This window comes from Armigeres subalbatus, chromosome 1, assembly GCF_024139115.2.
Source record: "Armigeres subalbatus isolate Guangzhou_Male chromosome 1, GZ_Asu_2, whole genome shotgun sequence".
Taxonomy (NCBI): Eukaryota; Metazoa; Arthropoda; class Insecta; order Diptera; family Culicidae; genus Armigeres; species Armigeres subalbatus.
In genome coordinates, this window is record NC_085139.1 from 227,461,533 (window position 1) to 227,481,357 (window position 19,825).

The window sequence follows — 19,825 nt, forward strand, 5'->3', positions numbered from 1 at the left end:
TGATATGATAACCAACCATAGTGGTCTCATTATGTCTTAAACGATTCGATTCTTTTGTGCCGGCGTTCACAAGTTATATTTTGCCCAAACAAATTATTTTGCTATTAGACATCACGGTTTGGCTTGTGTTCGGCTAGAATCAAATCTAGACATATTCCACTGGTGAACATAGTGTTGTTAACCGCCAGTATAGCAAGAAAAGCATCGCACAAAAATTTCTTATTGGATCAGTATGCTTGAGACTGCAACTGAAAATATAAATAATCAGTTGGAAGAGTACCACGATGGCAGTCAATTTGGCACCAGAAATTCCACGAGTCAACTATACACCTCCTGCACTCCTTTCCCACAAACATTCGAATGCATCGAACAAAAATTTAATATTTTTTGTTAAATATCTTGGCTATACCGTCCCGCCCAGACAGTTACTGGGGGCATGGGGTGCGATCCTCTCGTTTAATAAACAATGTGCACTCGCTTGGCTGTGCATATACAACAGTACAGCACATGTAGAGATTCGACAAATCAAGCATCCGAAAGATATTCAATTTGCAAAAAAGAGAGCTAACCGCGGTGGAGGTTGGTACTCGGATTCTTATGGCTTTTCCGCAAACGTGACCTTTAAGTGGTCTTGTTGTGTAGGGGTTATCACGCCTATCTAGAGGGTAGGAGGTTGAGGGTTCGAGTCCCTCCAAGACACGTGGATTCTTTTTCGCAAATTTCATATCAATTTGTCCATTTCGAAACATATGCTGTGCATATGCACAGCCAAGATATTTAACAAAAAAATGGTTTTCGTACGGCCGAGTTGCCGAATAATATGCAATTAAAAGTTTAATATTCAAATTACTAACCTGTTCACAGCATATTTATTCACTTCCCGTGATAATGAACATGTTTCTTCAAAGAGTCCTATGAATTTCGGCTCGAATTTTATCGTAAATCAGCAGTTCGTGCCAATTTAATAGCCGTTCGCGATTCGGTGGGCTTATCACTGCACTTCACTTCTTCTCAAAGGGCATAGAAAAATCAAGTTTCTACTCACTTCTCCGCGCATGAGCAGCCCAAAATGTTGATAGAATGCAAAATAAACATCACTTTTTGAAATATGTCACACGTTTGAACCGAAAACTTTATATAAACTGCTGGCGAGGGGGGAGACCATATGACTGGATGAAGTATTCATGAGCTTTGATTCCATAGACAATGGACATCGAATGGTCGTTTCAATGGTTGGGAGTCGATTTTAATCGAGGTTGCGAATCTTTAGCATGATAATTAGGATTATTTTTTGCGTTACATAATCAATGGATCTTTCCTGCGGTGCGGTTTTCGTTCAGTGAAGTCTCCGGAATGTTGTTTTAAGCTATGTGGGTTCTCTTTTCGCCAGCGTTTGGAGGGGAGGCGCTGTAGCCAGTGTAATGAAAGGTTTAGTTTCTCATACTAGTTTTCATACAAACTTGAGCCGGCTAGTGTTCAACCAGTTTTTGTTCAAATCGGTTTTTAGAGGACACTCAGCGCAAAGGACGGAATCGAGTGAGCGTGGTGGAGCTGGGCAGTTTTTTTAACCACCCTACTAATATTCTTTGTTTTTTTATAAATACGACACCAATACTACTACAGTATATGACAGTTTTTATTGTACCAATACTTTCAAAGCTTTGTTTTGGTACTCAACCCACCTTCACCTTCACCTCAACCTTCACCTTAAACTGATGCAATGAAGGAAAAACTTCCAGTAAAAACAAATCTATATACATAAAAATGAATTTCTGTCTGTCTGAACCTTATAGACTCCGAAACTACTGAACCGATCGGCGTGAAAATTTGTATGCAGAGGTTTCTGGGACCGGGGAAGGTTCTTAAGATAGTTCGAGACCCCTCCCCCCTTTGGAAAGGGGGGCTCCCATACAAATGAAACATCAGTTTCTTCATAACTCGAGAATTAATCTGAGAATAAATCAATTTTAGGCGAAACGAAGTTCGTCGGGTCTGCTAGTTCAAAATAAGAATACATTATTCCAATTGATGTTTGGAGGGCAAAAGTAACTCATGATATCTTAAATATTACAATGTATTTTTTGTCTTCTTTTTACATTTTTCTATTTTCCAAAAAATATTTTTAATCTAGGGAACTATTCCGATTTCTATCTCACTGAACATATATTCATGTCATCGCAAAAAAAAGAAATATAGCACCAATTTGGTCGCTTGTTTTTGCTAACACGCTAACCAAAATCATTTTTATTGCTTTATTTTTGATGGGATGAAAATATGAGCTATGGGATGAAGTGCCGAACCGTTTCCCTATTTACTGATTAATCCGTAAAATTTTTAAAGTGTTACCGAAAGAAATGTTAACGTTTTACCTACGTCCTTTAATTTTATTTACATATCCGTTAGTAAAATTACTGATAACATCGTCAATTTATTGCCGAACAAACTGCATTTTTTGACAGTTCAGATTAATTTTTGTTTTCTGAGCGTTCCAGTGATCTGAGTTTCCTGTGTATTTGTTTTTGTTTGCAGGAATGATTGGCGCAAATTTGGACTGTGATAGGACAATTTTATAAATTTGTTTAAATTGCGGCTAGCAGTGTTGTGCTGAATCATTATCAGACGATAATGATTGCAATTTTCATGTGAAAGCTTTTCACATGAAAACAGTAGGCGAGTTGTCGCCGGTGACAACTTTTCAAACTGTGTACTCAAACGATAATAAGCACAGAATTTTCATTCAAACACTAGTCGACCCGGCAGACGTTGTCCTGCGTAGTAGGCGAAAATGCCCATGGGAAATTTCCATACGAATCCTAATTTAAGTTTTTCACGATTAGCACAACCTTACGCGTAATTTTCGCATGAGGAAATATCATATAAACCCGTCGGAATTGGTAACGAACATATCTGCTGAAGAAATGAAGAAAATCCATCCAGCCGTTTTCGAGTTATGCGGATACGAACAAAGACCATTTCATTTTTATATATATAGATTAATCTATACTAGAATCAGCTAATTGTCAACTGTCCCGTTTTATCTTCTATTTGGCGTCATGGTTTCATGTTAGTAAGGAAAAAGAGTTCAAAATGTAACGGTAAATGCTTCAACTCAATATACGATTTTCAAACGATTCTTAATCGCTGGCGAGTTTTTATCATTTGATAATTTAAGAAAAAGATCGCGGGTGAGTTTGGTCATCCTCGATTTTTGAAAATTTGATTTTCCCAACCCTGGCGGCTAGGATATTGATATTCTTCTACAAGCGTCGGTGATTATCAATCGTGTTCAGCGGATATAGCATGGTTTCACATTGTCGAAGAAGCGTCGGTAGTAGTTTACGAACCTTTGAACGTCTGCGCCCCGCAAAATAGCACACATTTCTGCTTGTTGATTCTCATGTTATGTAGATCCAACCGGCGCAGTCGAGCCAGATGATCCTCCAATCGATCATTACAATATGATCTCGATTCGGCGTTGCTAATCTCGGTTCTTCTGGAATAACTTCCAATTGTAAGTGCAAAAGATGTTTGAAAACTTTCTTCCTCCTGCCCGAGGGACGCGAACGGTTAATCAACTATTGGAAGCGGATGCCAATCCACTTTCAGAATAATGCTTACAATCACAACAAATTCTTACTCGATTATACGATTTTTTTTGTTTTTCATATATTCCATATTTCTGTACTTAACAAACGGATAGTTGCGTGTTTTGCTTATCGTTTTCTAATATTAACCATTTGCTCTTTCATCGACACGTTTCCAGCTATAGAGGTTTTCTCTCACATTCAGAACTATACATCAGTACACCTTTGTATTCAGCTGATTTATTAACAAAACAAATTTATACCATTTTTAATACATGTCCATTGGCCCACTCTCTTTCTACGGGTGCGAAAAGAGAGAAAATAGTTTGCTATAAAATTAAATTCGAGCAGTTGAACAGCTAAAATCTCAGCTTTGCTCCACACACTTCCAACACTGCCTTGGTATGTGTGGCACCACTACCAAACCAACAAAATTCTCTTCTGCTCTCGTTTCCCACCGTTGAGCAAGCTTCTCCCAACGCATGTTCTCGATTCAGCTAACATGGGGACTCGCATTCCTCTCTGTTTACTTCTTCATCCGATTGAACTCTGCACGGAACGCCATGATGCGTATCCATTGCTCCCGCATTCTCTTGTTCTCAACCGCTTCGTTCGCTCTCTTATCATCTTTTGCGTGCTCTTTCTCTCAACCAACTTCGCTCATCCATCCCGCCACCAACCCAGTCCCGGGCAAATCCGCGACTCCGGACTCGGTCGAACGGAACCAACCGGACCGGACTGCAGCACACTCCACTCGCAGCGCTATGCTGATGATGATGTTGCTGCTCAGCGGCAGCAGCGGCTCTTGCTCCCATGCTGCAGCAACAACGCTCTGTAGGAGCCTTTTTCATGATGCGATTTCCCTTGTAGACCAGCAAGCGTTGATGCTGGTGCTGCTGTGGCGAAGCCAGAGCCTCTTTCGTTCGTTTTCAGCAGGACGAGGACGACCACGGATGGCCGACATGGATGATGAGCGGCACATGAGGCTGCTGCTGTTGCTGCGGTGGTGGAGCTGTTTGCCATCCAGCCACACCAACAAACACCAGACCAGAACCTGCGAAAAAGGAACAAAATTCTCAGTTTGCACCGAATGGTTTTCTCAAGCGGACGCGAGAAACGGGGCGGTTTCGCTGGGTTGCGATTTTCACGTTTGATTCGGACCGAAAACGCGTTGTTTCGCAATAGTTGACTATTGAAATCAGTGGTGGGGACGATTGGGGCGAAATTCGGTATCGATGGAACCGGAGGTAGGCAGATAGAAAGGTCGCGATGCGGTTCTATTAGCAGGGAGGCGGGTGTGTAAACAAAACAAGGCAGAGGACGGAAGTGGGGGCAAACGTAGTTCAGAACATTGCGAAGCCGTCGGTCGCATGAATTAATAAATTATTCCGGAGCAGAACCTCCCAGGCCTACAGAGTCCTGTCGTAGCTCGTAGTCGTGTTTTTGCCGTTTCGTGTCCTCTCTGCGTCGCTGAGGCCCAACGGTGGAGTACGGCAAACCGCGAATGCAAGAAGAAAAGCAAAGAAAAAGATAAATAAAGTGATCTGGCTGGAAGAGGAGCGACCCAATCCAGAGTGGGTAGAAGAATCTGAATTCATAAGCAGAGAAAAGGAAGAAGCATGAAAAATGATGCAATTATATAATTAAGAAGTTTGAAATATTTTCGTCTGTGTGTGATGTGAGAGCAGCCAACCACAAGGCAGAGGTCTCCGTGCAGAGTTGATTTTTTTCCGTTGTTTCGGATCGCGAGAAGTATATTATTATTTTTCACGGTCTCCCAGGTTTCGCGTGTGTGTCTTGTCGGGCCTCTACCTACATCGAAGTCGCTGAGGAGAAAAATTCTCAGCGATTAAGATCGATATCGCACACAAGCCATCAGCGAAGCAGCGACGAGAGAAGAAGATCCAAGACTACACACGTGGAAGAGGTCGGCGGCCGTGGCCATCGCCAGCAATGATGGGACCAATCAAGCTCAACCTGCCAGTCGTCACTACTGCCAGCTTGATGGTTTGTTTACTGACAACGGCAGCATTGGTCACAGTGGGTCACACGGCGATAGTGACCGCAGCAGATGACGACGGTGACGTCGCCGCTACCACCACCACCGCCGTCACCGCCGTAGTAGCAAATGCAACGATAGTGAATAGAAAGGTGACAGCTGATGGCGGTCATCGGATTGATGGAGGATTGCCATCGCCACCGTCGACGCCGGCCGTAGTGGGAAGAGGGAAACCGACGGCATCGGCGGCGGAGTCATGCCGGGAGACGTGCTCGAAGCAGGTAGGGCCTTTATGGGAATAATTTTCATTATAAATGATCGGAAATGACGGGTCATAAAACTTTCCTGATTTAACGGCTGGATAGTTTATGTAAAACAAATGTAGGAAGCAACTGCGCTATCAAAAACAGAAATGGAATATTGATTTGGTTATTACTCTCTTGTTTTCCTTTCAATCTGAATATTTTCTGGAGGCAGCAGTAAAAAGTAAAACCAATTATTGGATATAATTTCTTTTTCGTCACTTGAATCGTTTGAAATAAATCCATCTTTTTTTGTTGGTAAATTTGTTCTTGTGTCACAGTAAGACCACGGACAAACAGTCATACCACATTTGACATGCAATCATAAAATTTTTAGTCGTTAAGACACTAGCGACATCATTTTCAATAACTTGGGCAAATCACGCTCGAATATTTCGCAAAGGAGTGATGCGTTGTAGATGTAGTCGTCAACTTCGCAAGCTTCAATTGTCGCAAGCATGTTTTTGATTATTGTGCTTCCACTTAATTCTTGGAGTTCGAGGTTGATTTTACACACTCTTTGAACTGTCGGTATTGCCTAGGGAGGACATACATTTTTTTTTAACAACCCTCATTTTTCCTAAATGTCAAAACCAAAATTTTCGGTGCTACAAAAGACAACAAAAACAAACACAAATTGAAGCTGCTGACATGTTTTATATATAGTTATTTATCAGGTACTAGGTAAATATTAATTGAATTTTGAACGTTTAAATCTATAATAGTAACAATTAACAATGTCTTAGTTTCAGTTTGATACATCATCGGGATGAGCGATGAAATGGAACGATCGACATCAGTTAATTCTAACGAATATCCGTTTGATGAAGCAGGTTACATGAAATCGAGTACTTGGAATTCGATAGTGCTGTTCTGGTTCCAGCTTCCAACGAACCAGGACAATTTCGTAACGTATCCGGAACAAGCGAATATGACGATGAACTCAACCCCTTGCATTCGTCCGATTCACGGGACATTTCGGATTTCACCAGAGGATCGGGTGAAGAACAGCACGGTGAGAAACAAGAGGCGGAGAATATTCAATTCAGCATGAACATATCAGCCAAAAAGTTTAGGAAGTTTCAGTTTCATATCATCGGTGTCTTCTACGCTCGTTCCTTTCGATCGCAGCATCTTTCGGATCCGGTCTATCCAGCTTTTTACGAGTTGGTGCCATAATACTTTGAATCACCCCTTTTGACACATGCTATGTCCACTATAATATTTGTAGATGGATCTTAGCAATCGGTTAATCGTTGATTTTTTGTAAACATCGTTAAACTGTCATTATTTTACTTTGAGTTGAGCATGTCTTCAAACTTTGGTTTTTTAATATTTTGTCCATTAAAATATACCTACTATATGTACTATATGTACTTCTTTTAGGTATCCGTGAAAATATAAGCTATAGAAAATATAAGGCACCAGCCAGCCTGTGGCAGTGTGGCATGCATTTGAAGGAATGAGCTATTGAGCTTCTCGAGGCTTTCTTGTATTATTTCTACACGTAAAAAAATTTAATGTTGTTTATTATTAAGATTTCTAATACTTTTTTGCCAAAGCAGGCGTTGAATGATATGTATAAGAAAAAACTTATACTTCGCATTAGTCACATACATTCCGAAACTTATACTTTTCATTAACTTATGAATGTTATTAGCTTTTTGATACGCGATCATTCATTAGGTGGCATAATGAAGAGTATAAGTATTTTCGAATGGTTTTTTGCCATAACATATAAGGTTATTTTTTTACGTGTACAATACGCGCGTTCCATGTCATACTATCTATGGTTTTAGGGCTTCAAAATGTTTCGCGATTCTAATTTATCTATCGTACAGATTTGCGAAAGAGACATTATTGTTGTATCTCATCTAAAATATAAGGTGCTACCTGAATGATCGTTTTGATGCCGACCCTTTGCAGACTTAATTTATACTCAATTAAGTTGAAAACCGGAATGGGGGACTATTGAAGTTGGATTTTTCTCGCAATCCGTACGTTAAACCTAACTTCGCTAGTGGCGCGCTAGTTTAATTAGGGTCTAATTAGACTAGCGCACTACTAGCGAAGTTAAGTTTAACGTACGGATTGCGAAAAAAAATCAACTTCGATAGTCCCCCATTACGGTTTTCAACTTGACTAGCGATACTGACAAAATACAATATGTACAATTATTCTATTACTAATTAGTCGAATTAGGGAAAATCTACCGGAAGAATCTACCACCTCGTAAAATACGAGGATTAGATAACGTGTATTTAAAATGTGTACTCGACTGAGGTCAGCTAGATTGCGAGAGAATCTAACTCTGGTCCTCCCCTATGATTCCAGGGCCAGCAGCGCAAAAACTTTAACCTCAGCTAGGATTAAGAATTGGAGAATAGCTGCTGAGGGCTTGATCGCAGAGGCACGGTATGGGAGTTTTGGATTGCCCGTAGAGCCATGAACGATCCAATATTACAGGTGTTCCATCGTTCAATGTTGTAAGCGACAAATTTATTGACATCATTCTGCGTAGCTCTTAAGGCATATTCACATTCATAAATTGGAAAACCTAAAATAGAAGAATGATTAGCAATTTTATAGAAAATGATACGTGAATTTCCTTGTTGTTTAGAAATAAACAACCTAAAAAATCTCGATGGTAACGGGGAAGACCGTCACTCTACTTCAAGGCTACCGAGATATTATTATGAATTAAGTTCACAGCATATGTCAAATTCGGTTCACCCCTTGTTAATTTATGGCTAGCGTAAAAAGCTGGATAGACAAGATGTTTACGGACAAACGTTACTTGAGCTTCATAATTCCATTTGGAAACATTGCATAAACTTTGTGGGCCGTGAAGTGATTGTTAGTTGCTCAGACAATGGAAAAAATGTGAGATGGTCCTCCAAGCAGATACCTGATGTTTCTGACATCGAAAAATACGTGCTGTTAAAACACGGGAAAACTAAGAAGCTTTACACGTTAGCCGACATAGGAGAAAACTCTAAGTTGCTAACGAAATGGCGTGGAAGTGAGATCCAAGTACACCTATTCAAACACTCTGTTTCTGTGACGTCAAATACTTTATGGGACATGGTGAATAAAAAGTTATTACACCCAGAGTTGAAAGATAAAACAGGAGCTCCTGCCACCCAAGAAATTTTTAAGTGCATCGATCAGTTGAAGGAAATTCACTCCCATTACACTGCGTTGCATGCATCATGGGAAAAATGGGCAAATTATGTTCTTGCACAACCGGGAGATGTGCGCCCAAAACTGATGACGGATGCTCCACCAGATGAATATCTCCACCTGTTTCGGTCGGTGTCATTATCAGAAAGACATCACATTCAATCTACCCGTCATGGTTTACAGGTAGCTTACAATATCACCGAAAGTGTTTCCTCATCGATAGAAGCACTGTGTAACAGAATTGACTCTATTGCTATTAGCGTTTCTGAGATTCAAATCCAGACACACGAGCTGAAGGCTCAGGTGAAAGCTTCCCGCTCACTGCTAGATGCTATGCAAGCATCCTTACCGCCAGAGGAAAGTGAGTTCAGCCGAGTGTTGGCATCCAAAGTTACTGATGCTGTCGATGTTGATCATCTGGAATAATTGGAATGGGTATTGTACCTATTTGTACGGGGAGTTTCTTGTTATTATATATGAAGTAAATTGTTTATGCAATTAAAAACGATAAAAGTATTTTATTTCATTTATTAGTCAGAAAGGTATACGAATTTTGAAAGGTTTATAATGGTATACATTACGTTTATAGAAAATTCTCGGATAGGTGTTAACGTAAGCAGACGTAACAGTTCAAGAAGAAATATAAGGATTGAATTGACCATTTGACGAATATCCACACTTTCTAAATAAACTCGAGCAATTATAGTTGGTAAACTTGGTCAAAGCTGCTCCAACAATCAGTGATAATGGCGTACTATCATGTTCAACATAATGTCTCCTTATGTAACGTTTTACCAGTCCAAATACAATCTCGATTGGATTATAGGAGGGGCAATACGCTGGCAAGTATATTGGAATGATCCCCAAAGACCTCAGATACTGAACAATATTCATATCACAGTGTATGTGAGCCCCGTCCATAATCCACACTGAGTGTTTTCCTGGATAGCTTTTTACTGTGCTTCGAAGTGCCATTCTACGACAGCAATCAAAAAACTTTAGTCTTGTAAATGTCCCCTTAGTCTCGAATGAGTCTATTATTCCAATTTCTCCCAAAAAGCAAAGGCAAGACACTCGAGGTTTTCTCTTAAATTCTCCCCGATAAACTAAACTTTCCCTTTTAAACCGTAACCCCGACTACGTAACATTTCGCGGTTCGCGAGAGCAACTTCATCAAGGAAAACTAATTGTTCGAATCCCCACAGAAAACAAGAAAGCTCGTTGGTAAACCGGACAATATCATCTTCACGAATTTGGACCGCACGTCGTTCTAATGCCTTCCAGGACATTCCGTTGGCATGCAGGATATTACAAATTGAAGAGGCACTGATTGATACTATGAAATGGTTTCTAAATCTATGTCGAGTTTCATCCAAGTAGAGTATCGGGTACTTTTTGTACAATTCTACAATCCAATTTCGTTTATGTTCGTCGAATTTCCGGAAAACTTTGGCACGTTGAATCGCTGATAAATAATTATCCTTTTCATAAGCTCTGATCCATAAAGTAATTGTCGTTTTAGCTTTATGGTAAATAACGGCCCGTTGGCTACGTGAAAGACCGAGGAAGAAGATCCCGTACAGACAATGGTACTTCGTATTCACACTTCCGTGTTTATGCACTACATTTCTCAAAATTTTATTTTCCATCTTGCAAAAATTCAAGTATTTGTTTCAACAACAATATTTTACATCAAATTTGTAGAAAGTATAAACAAACCGAGATCAGATAATTATGACATCTCGATTGTCATCGATAATCCATTTAACAGATTGTCACGTCATTTTACTCACCGACGATTTGAACGACTATTTCAGGAACGGCTATTCTAAACGGTCTAGTCCAGCGGCTCTCAACCTTTTTCTTGAGAGGTACCCCTCCAAACTTTCGCATTAAATGAGGTACCCCCTCTTGAAAGTTGGCTTCCAAACCAGGAGGCTTCCGTTTCACTTGAAAGTAGGTTTTCGAGCCTCTCAAAAGAAGTCTTCCAAGCTTTTTGCAAGTAGGCTTCCTTTTACAAGGTGGTTGAGCCTCCTGAAAGAAGCTCCTGGATCTCTTGAAGGTAGGCTTCCGAACCTCTTGGTAAGATGCTTCTGAGCGTCTTGTAGACAGCCTTTCGAGCCTCTCGAATGGCGGCTTTTGAGTCACTTAAAAGGAGGCTTCTTTGCATCTTAAAGGATGCTTCTGAGCCTCTAGAAAGTATGCTTCTAAGCCTCTTGAACGAAGTATTCCAAGCTTCTTGAAGGGAGGCTTCCGAGGCTCTTGAAAAGAGGCTTCCGATTCACTTAAAAGTAAGCTTTCGAGCCTCAAGGAGCTTTCAGGGCTTCTTGAAAGAAGGCTTCCGGCTCTCTTAAAAGGAAGCTTTTGAGCTTTTTAAAATAAGGCTTCCGACCCTCTTGAAACGAGGCTTCCGGGTCTCTTGAAAGGAGACTTCCAAGCCTCTAGAAGGAGGCTTCCGAGCCTCTTGAAAGAAGTCTTCCGAGCATCTTGAAAGGAGGGTTCCGAGCCTCTTGAAAGTAGGCTTCTGAGCCTCTTGGAAGGATGCTTCCGAGCCTCTCGAAAATAGGCTTCGGTGCCTCTTGAAACGAGCTTTCCGAAACTTTCAAAAGAACCTTCCAAGCCTCTTGGAAGAAGGCTTCCGAGTTTTTGTAAGACTTCCTTAAAAGGAGCCTTGCGAGCTTTTTGAAACTACCGACCCCCTTAAAACGAGGCTTCCAGATCTCTTGGAAGAAGACTTCCAAGCCTCTCGGAAGGAGGCTACCGAGCCTCTGAAAAGGAGGCTTCCGAGCATCTTGTATGGAGGCTTCCGGGCCTCTTGAAAGTAGGCTTCCGAGCCTCTTGAAAGGCGCTTTCCGAGCCTTTTAAAAGGATACTTCCGAACTTTTTGCCTCTTGAAACTAGACATTGGAGACTCTTGAAAGGAGCTTTCCGAGCCTTTTGAAAAGATGCTTCCGAGCCTCTTGAAAGGAGGCTTCCGAGCCTCTCGAAAAAAGGCTTCCTAGCCTTTTGAAAAGAACCTTCCGAGCCTTTTGAAAAAAGGCTTCCGAGCTTTTTGAAAGAAGGCTTCCGACTTTCTTGAAAGGAGCCTTCCGAGCTTTTTGAAAGAAGGCTTCCAACCCTCTTAAAACGAGGCTTCCGGGTCTCTTGGAAGGAGACTTTCGAGCCTCCGGAAGGAAGGCCTTTCAATGTACCGTCGAATCCTGGTAAATCTGAGGACACCACCTGGCGTGCTACAAGTTTACTTCGATTGAAAATGCAGATAGCTTCGTTTTTGAAGACTGTAGGATTATACTCAGATTGAGCGGATTGTACCGGTGTTGATAGGTGTTGATCATCGTTCAGGATTTAATTCTTTGGGTACACCATGATTAGATGAAGATTGAAGCACTATTTGGATGCTGGCGGAGGTTGTAGACTCGTTAGCATTTCTCTGGAAGGTATCCAAGATTGTGTTATCGTTCGGTTGGATGACTACCGTCCGCTCTTGAAAGTGCACTAAGCTTATGCTACGTAACATTGCCACAAACGCCGGGAAAGCGCTCTACCATCGAAAGTATTCTTCTAACTTTGGTAATCGTCCCTTGAGAGTGACGTACAGCTGACGGAAAATAAACAGAATTTAGGTAAAGATATTGACAGAATTCTGTGACAATAACGACATGGGGATTGGAGGATCGCTCATTCCCCATCTACCAGTACACAAAGTCACGTGGGTCTCTCGTGATGGACAAACTGAAAATCACCGACCACATCTGCATCAGCCAAAAATGAAGACGGAGCCTTCTTGATGTCCGGAATAAACGCAGCGCTAACATCGCGTCTGACCATCACCTTCTAATTGGCGAGATCCGATTACGCATTGCTTGGATTCAGTGGCTGGAGAAGAGGCTCGGACGGCGATTCAACACACGCCGACTAGAAGATACAGCTGTGAAGAGATCGTTCATCGAAGAACTTGGAGCTCGGGCAGCGGATGTTCCGGATGGTGGCAGCGTAGAAGAGAAGTGGATGACCATCAAGAATGCCTTTATTGAAACAAGCGAGAACAACTTGGGTGAGCTGCTCACTTAGACGCAAGGGAATTCCGGATAAAATCGTCAGCCTCATCGTAGCTCAGTACGAGGCTTTTACGTACAAAGTCCTGCATAACGGAGCTTTGTCTGGCAGCTCTGGCAGCCTATTACAATGGAGCATCTAAACGACTTCGATTTGGCTGATGATATTGCTCTACTAACACAACGGCGCTCTGATATGCAGAATAAGCTGAACGACCTGACCGAACGCTCCTCAACGCCTGGTCTTACCGGTGGTGTGTATCAGCAGAGAGTACGCAGAAACTGCAAATATTTATCAACCGATGTCTACGTTTTATAATTCGGGCCTGGTGGCCTCACAATTGGATCTCGAATGCTGATCTCCATTGACGATGCCATCAAATATATCGAAATCTGCCAGCAAGCGCAGGACTGGAATCCAGCAGGACATCGCAGCAGAGGCTCGCGGTGGCGTGTACCTCTAGAAGCGCTCAGGATACATTAGTGAGTGAGTGAGACTCCTATGCCGCTCCTACCTCAGCTACAGAAGCATCAACCCCCGGCACTTCTGCCAGGCACAGCGGGACTTTCGAGTTCCCTAATGTGGTGCCGCAGAGGTATCTTCCCCCCGATACTCCTGCCAGGCCTAGCGAGACTTTACTCATTCCGTCACTGACAGCCGGATTCCACTACTGCCTAAGCAGTCACACTGACCACCATGCGATGCTTACCTGTGTGCTCGCCCTTACATTTGGATCATCACTCCGTGGGGAATACCACCATCTACCTTATGTCTACACTTTATGCACCTCCTGTGCATATTTTTGCATTGCATTAAAATACTGAAAGTAAAAACAAGGAACAGGTAGCTGCCTTCGTGAGGGTAATTGATGATCATCTTCAAATTACAGAGGAATTAACAGCCTGAGGAAAGCTGTTAAGAGCTGCATGAAGGAGATTGAATTCTTCTTTGAAAACTAAAGGCCTAAAAACTGATGGAAGGCTGGTAATGACGGGAAAAATACTTGAGCATTAAAGCAGTTGTTTATTTGTTAATCAATTATAAATCAACCGCAAAAGTGAATTTGTGATATTTCTCTGCACATTTCATTTTTCACCAAAACAGATCTATGTATGTGCAGAAACAATCGATATTCGTGATGTAGCGACTCTTGTTATAAAGAAAATCAACTTTACCTACGCGAGGAAACTTTACCACCACAAATTCCAAATTATGTTGACAAAAATGGAAGCAGAATACGGAGATTTGTTTTATTATTGCGAAGTTCGTTGGCTAACCCGTGGTACCTTGCTAAGATTTTATTCTCTATCACACTATTTTTACAAGATAAAGCAAAACCAATGCCCAAGCTACATGGTCCTGAATGCGTGAATAGCTTGGTCTTTATAGTAGATGTCACCAAACATCTCAATGATTTGAACACAATGCTGCAAATCAGAGATCAACACGACGAGCTTTTATTATCCAACATGCAAACTATTAAAACAAAATGAAACAATTTGGCTCAATTGATTGTCGAAACCAGATAAATTTCTCTAATCCTATAGGAAACAGTCGAAGCCTTTTAACAGAAATGTTCAAGCCTATTCGCCAATTTTTGAGAACATAGTTCCTCAACCCCGTTTATGGATTATAATGTACCTGGAATGTTTCAAATGGAGGTAAATGACCTCCGATGCAACAACGAGTTCAAATCTAAATTTTGGAAAGGCACATCCTTCGTAGGGTCTTTCTCTGTCCAGAAGTACACATCTGTGTGAACTCTTATCAAGAATAAAGGCAGTTGTTGAAAACAGGACATTGGACACCGATCTTTCAGCAGGGCAAATCAAATACATTTCATTATTTGCGCTATATAAATTTTATTTAATTAGGAACAAGATATATAACATTATTTACTTACAACTACGGTGTGTTTTCACATTAGAACTATAAACTAACGCGCCCGTTCTGTCGCTTCCGCTTGTTTTCTCTAACTTCGCTGTGACTTGATTGACAGAACGAGACTTGATAAAACCCGAAATATATTTACAACACGGAAACAAAACAGGGGTTCTGCATAATACGTTCTCACGTAACAGCAGTAAAAAAATCAATTCTTGATCTTCATTATCTGTTTGCGAAATTCGAACGCCGATTGTGAAATCAATATGCGTCGAGTATTGGAAAGAAGTTAACCATTCCATGTCCTGTTATCTAAAAAGAAAAAAAACACAAAAAACTGTACAGACGCATGTTTAGTTGGCTTTTAACGCAATTTTGGTCATTCTGTAAATGTACAAAAATTAGTATCAAATATTTTCTGGTCCGCTAGCAAGTGGCCATTCTGAAAATTGGCTCGTGTATTGAAAATGTTCGGACAGGCCTGGTATAAGGCGAAGTGGGGAGATAATACTTTTTTTAAATGAATAAGTTTGCTCGGTTCTGCTCTCATCTGCCCGGTTTAAAGCAAACGGAATGTCTTATTAAAATGAATGCGTCTGTCCGGTATAAGCGGACGGTAGAAGATAATGCCTTCTAGAGATGATAACATCGCCCGGTATTAAGAGAAAGTAAGTGATAATGTCTTCCTCAAATGAACACCTTCTCCCGGTATAAGGTAAAGAGGATGGATAGTCCCTTCTTTATATGAACTCGTTTGTCTGGAATAAAGTGAAAGAATGAGACAATCTCTTCTTTAAAGTATCGCGTATGTCCGGTGAATTGAGAATGGAACCTCAAGACGCTAGGCTTCGCAGGTTGCGACAGGATAATCTACGATTAATTACATCCCCGCAACTTCGACGTCGTAGCGCTGCAGGAAATCTGCTAACAGGACAGCAAGTGTGGAAAAGTGGGCATCGAGCGGCTTCCTTCTACCAAAGCTGTGGCACCACCAACGAGCTGGGAACACGCTTCATAGTGTTGGGAAAGATGCGTCAACGCGTAATGTGCAAGGATGTGCAAGCTGAGGATAAAAGGCCGTTTCTTCAACTATAGCATCATCAACGTGCACTGCCCACACGAAGGGAGACCCGACGACGAGAAAGAAGCGTTCTATGCACAGCTGGAGCAGACATACGATGGATGCCCACTGCGGGACTTCAAAATCGTCATCGGTGACATGAACGCTCAGGTAGGAGGGGAGTAAATCTATAGACCGGTCATCGGACCGGATTGTCTGCACACCGTATCGAATGACAACGGCTAACGATGCATAAACTTCGCAGCCTCCCGCGGAATGGTAGTCCGAAGCACCTTCTTTCCCCGCAAAAATATCCACAAGGCCACAAGGAAATCACCCAACCAAGAAACCAAACCGACCACGTTCTAATCGACAGTAAATTCTTCTCCGACATCACGAACGTCCGCACTTACCGCAGTGCGAATATTGAATCTGACCACTACCTCGTTGCAGTATGTCTGCGTTCAAAGCTCTCGACGTACAACACGCGTCGGAGTCGTCCGCCGCGGCTAAACAATGGGCGGCTACAAGACGGTAGACTAGCCCAAGGATACGCGCAGCAGCTGGAAGTGGCACTCCCAACGGAAGAGCAGCTAAACGCAGCGACGCAGCGCAGATGGCTTGAGAGATATTTGATCCGCCATTGGAAGTACCGCAACCGCTGCACTTGGCACGGTGCCGCCGGATCAGAGAAACGACTGGTATGACGGCGAATGTGAGCAGTTAGTAGAAGAGAAGGATGCAGCAAGGGCGAGATTGCTGCAATACCGCACGAGGGCGAACGAGGCACGATATAAACAGGAGCGGAACAGACAAAACTAGATTTTCCGGAGGAAAAAACGTCAGCAGGAAGATCAAGACCGTGAAGAGACGGAGCAACTGTACCGCGCTAATAACACACGGACGTTCTATGAGAAGTTGAACCGTTCACGTAAGGGCCACGTGCCACAGCCTGATATGTGTAAGGACTTAAACGGGAACCTTCTTACCAACGAGCGTGAGGTGATCCAAAGGTGGCGGCAGCACTACGAAGAGCACCTGAATGGCGATGTGGCAGACGAAGATGGCGGTATGGTGATGGACCTGGGGGAACGCGCGCAAGACATAATTCTACCGGCTCCGGATCTCCAGGAAATCCAGGAGGAGATTGGCCGGCTGAAGAACAACAAAGCCCCTGGGGTTGACCAACTACCAGAGGAGCTATTTAAACATGGTGGTGAGGCACTGGCTAGAGCACTGCACTAGGTCATTATCAAGATTGGGAAGAGGAAGTTTTGCCGCAGGATTGGATGAAAGGAGTCATGTGTCCCATCTACAAAATGGGCGATAAGCTAGATTGTAGCAACTACCACGCAATCACATTGCTGAACGCTGCCTTCAAGATATTCTCCCAAATTTTATGCCGTCGACTAGCACCAATTGCAAGGAAGTTCGTGGGGCAGTACTAGGCAGGATTTATGGGTGAACGCTCTACCACAGGCCAGGTGTTTGCCATACGTCAGGTTTTGTAGAATTGCCGCGAATACAACGTGCCCACACATCATCTATTTATCGACTTCAAAGCCGCATATGATCCAATCGATCGGGACCAGCTATGGCAGCTAATGCACGAAAACGGATTTCCGGATAAACTGATACGGTTGATCAAGGCGATGATGGATCGGGTGATGTGCGTAGTTCGAGTTTCAGGGGCATTCTCGAGTCCCTTCGAAACGCGCAGAGGATTACGGCAAGGTGATGGTCTTTCGTGTCTACTATTCAACATCGCTTTGGAGGGAGTAATACGAAGGGCAGGGATTGACACGAGTGGTACGATTTTCACGAAGTCCGTCCAGTTATTTGGTTTCGTCGATGACATTGATATCATGGCACGTAACTTTGAGAGGATGGAGGAAGCCTACATCAGACTGAAAAGCGAAGCTAAACGGATTGGACTAGTCATCAACAGGTCGATGACGAAGTTCATGATAAGAAAGGGGTTCAAGAGAAGACAATGTAAGCCACCCACCTCGAGTTTGCATCGGTGGTGACGAAATCGAGGTGGTAGAAGAATTTGTGTACTTGGGCTCACTGGTGACTGCCGAAAATGATACCAGCAGAGAAATTCGGAGACGCATAGTGGCTGGAAATCGTACGTACTTTGGACTCCGCAAGACGCTCCGATCGAATAGAGTTCGCCGCCGTACCAAACTGACCAGCTACAAAACGCTTATTAGACCGGTAGTTCTCTATGGACAGGAGACCTGGACGATGCTCGTGGAGGACCAACGCGCACTTGGAGTTTTCGAAAGGAAAGTGTTGCGTACCATCTATGGTGGGGTGCAGATGGCGGACGGTACGTGGAGGAGGCGAATGAGCCACGAGTTGCGATGTATAAGTTTTATCTTATATATATCATTAAACGCCTGCTCTGGCAAAAAAGTATTAGAAATATTAATAATAAATAACATTAAATTTTTTCACGTGTAATAGAATTAAACCAGCAGTAATTACCGTTATGAAAGTCAAAATTTGCAAAAGATAACTGGTTTTCCATTTCAATCAAAGGTAATTGCCTATTTCCGGGGATTAAACCACCCGACTTGGACGTTAATTTACAATGTTATGAAAACTCATATGTGAATATGTACGTTATGTGGAAGATATTGATCGTCCTTCGTAGCTTAGTTGGTTAAAGCACCAGTCTAGCGTACTGTAGGGTCATGGGTTCGAGTCCCATCGAAGGGAAAGTGGTTACCTCCAATACATTTTCCAAATCAATATCTTCCACATAACGTACATATTCACATATGGTTTTCCATATTAATTGTTCCGGTAGCGAAAGCAATTATTTTTTATTCCCAACTACGACGACATCCGGCGGAACCTAAAGAGGACCCATATGAAGCTCGATGGACGGTCAGCCGAATGCCGGAGGATGGATTGTTTCACGAATTTGGCACCAGGTAATCACGTCGACTGGCGCGAAGCCATTGATCTTGTCGTTGGCACCCGTGATTAGAAGCTACAAGAACGGCGCCACCACTGAATCAAGTTCCGGTGGCATCTCAACCATTCCTCTTGGCATTCTCGCATCATCCCAATCATCCTTATGTTAAGGTCACTCCTCACGGAATCCAAACTTCAAAGCACTCGCGCTTTCGGGGGCACACAACTTGACACTGAAGCAACGCACAACTGTCATTTTCATTTTTCACGCATGCTGTGACGCAGCAAAGCTAAATCAACAAAAATGACAGTTGTCCGTCGCCTCCGTATCGAGTGGTGTGCCCCCGAAAACGCGAGCACTTTGAAACTTGGATTCCGTGAGGAGTGACCTTAAACCAAACACATTTCGTATCCTTCACACAAAACGGAATCGTCCAGCATCCAACGTTCCAACGATAGGTTCGTGAGAAGCCTCAAAAGCCTGTATACTTTCGGAGGGCCCTTCTTATCGGTCAACATGCTAGCTGGTAACGTTGATAGATCAACGATAATGCAGTACTCCTTTCCCTAATCTCTCTCGTCATAGAGATGGCCAAATAAAACCAATCGTTTTTGCGATGTAGGATTTACGGACACTCTCCGTTATTGTTACAAATTCGTGAAATTGAATCCGCTTCGTCCTCAAAACAGGTTTCAAAGCCGCGGTCTGTGTGGTTCACCTTGGAAAGACGATCGTTTCCAAACTTTTATCCACTTATCTGAATTGGTCAGCTATCAAACTCATAAATGCTACAAATCCGAATAAATAAAAACAAACTCAGAACAATGT

The 19,825-nt window shown here is 42.5% G+C and overlaps 1 protein-coding gene across 2 annotated transcripts in view; it reads left to right on the plus strand.

Annotated features, from left to right (window-relative positions):
- The first annotated feature begins 4,254 nt into the window (after positions 1 to 4,254).
- The window catches only part of LOC134205841 (transmembrane protein fend-like), a 377,960-nt gene continuing 362,389 nt past the window's right edge, over positions 4,255 to 19,825 (plus strand). The window contains exons 1-2 of one of the 2 annotated variants that reach the window (XM_062681463.1): positions 4,255 to 5,289; positions 5,366 to 5,864. In XM_062681463.1, the coding sequence (XP_062537447.1) occupies positions 5,538 to 5,864 (327 nt within the window). In that variant the 5' untranslated portion in view covers positions 4,255 to 5,289; positions 5,366 to 5,537. The remainder of the gene's footprint in view (positions 5,290 to 5,365; positions 5,865 to 19,825) is intronic. The other variant, XM_062681464.1, reaches the window with a different exon arrangement.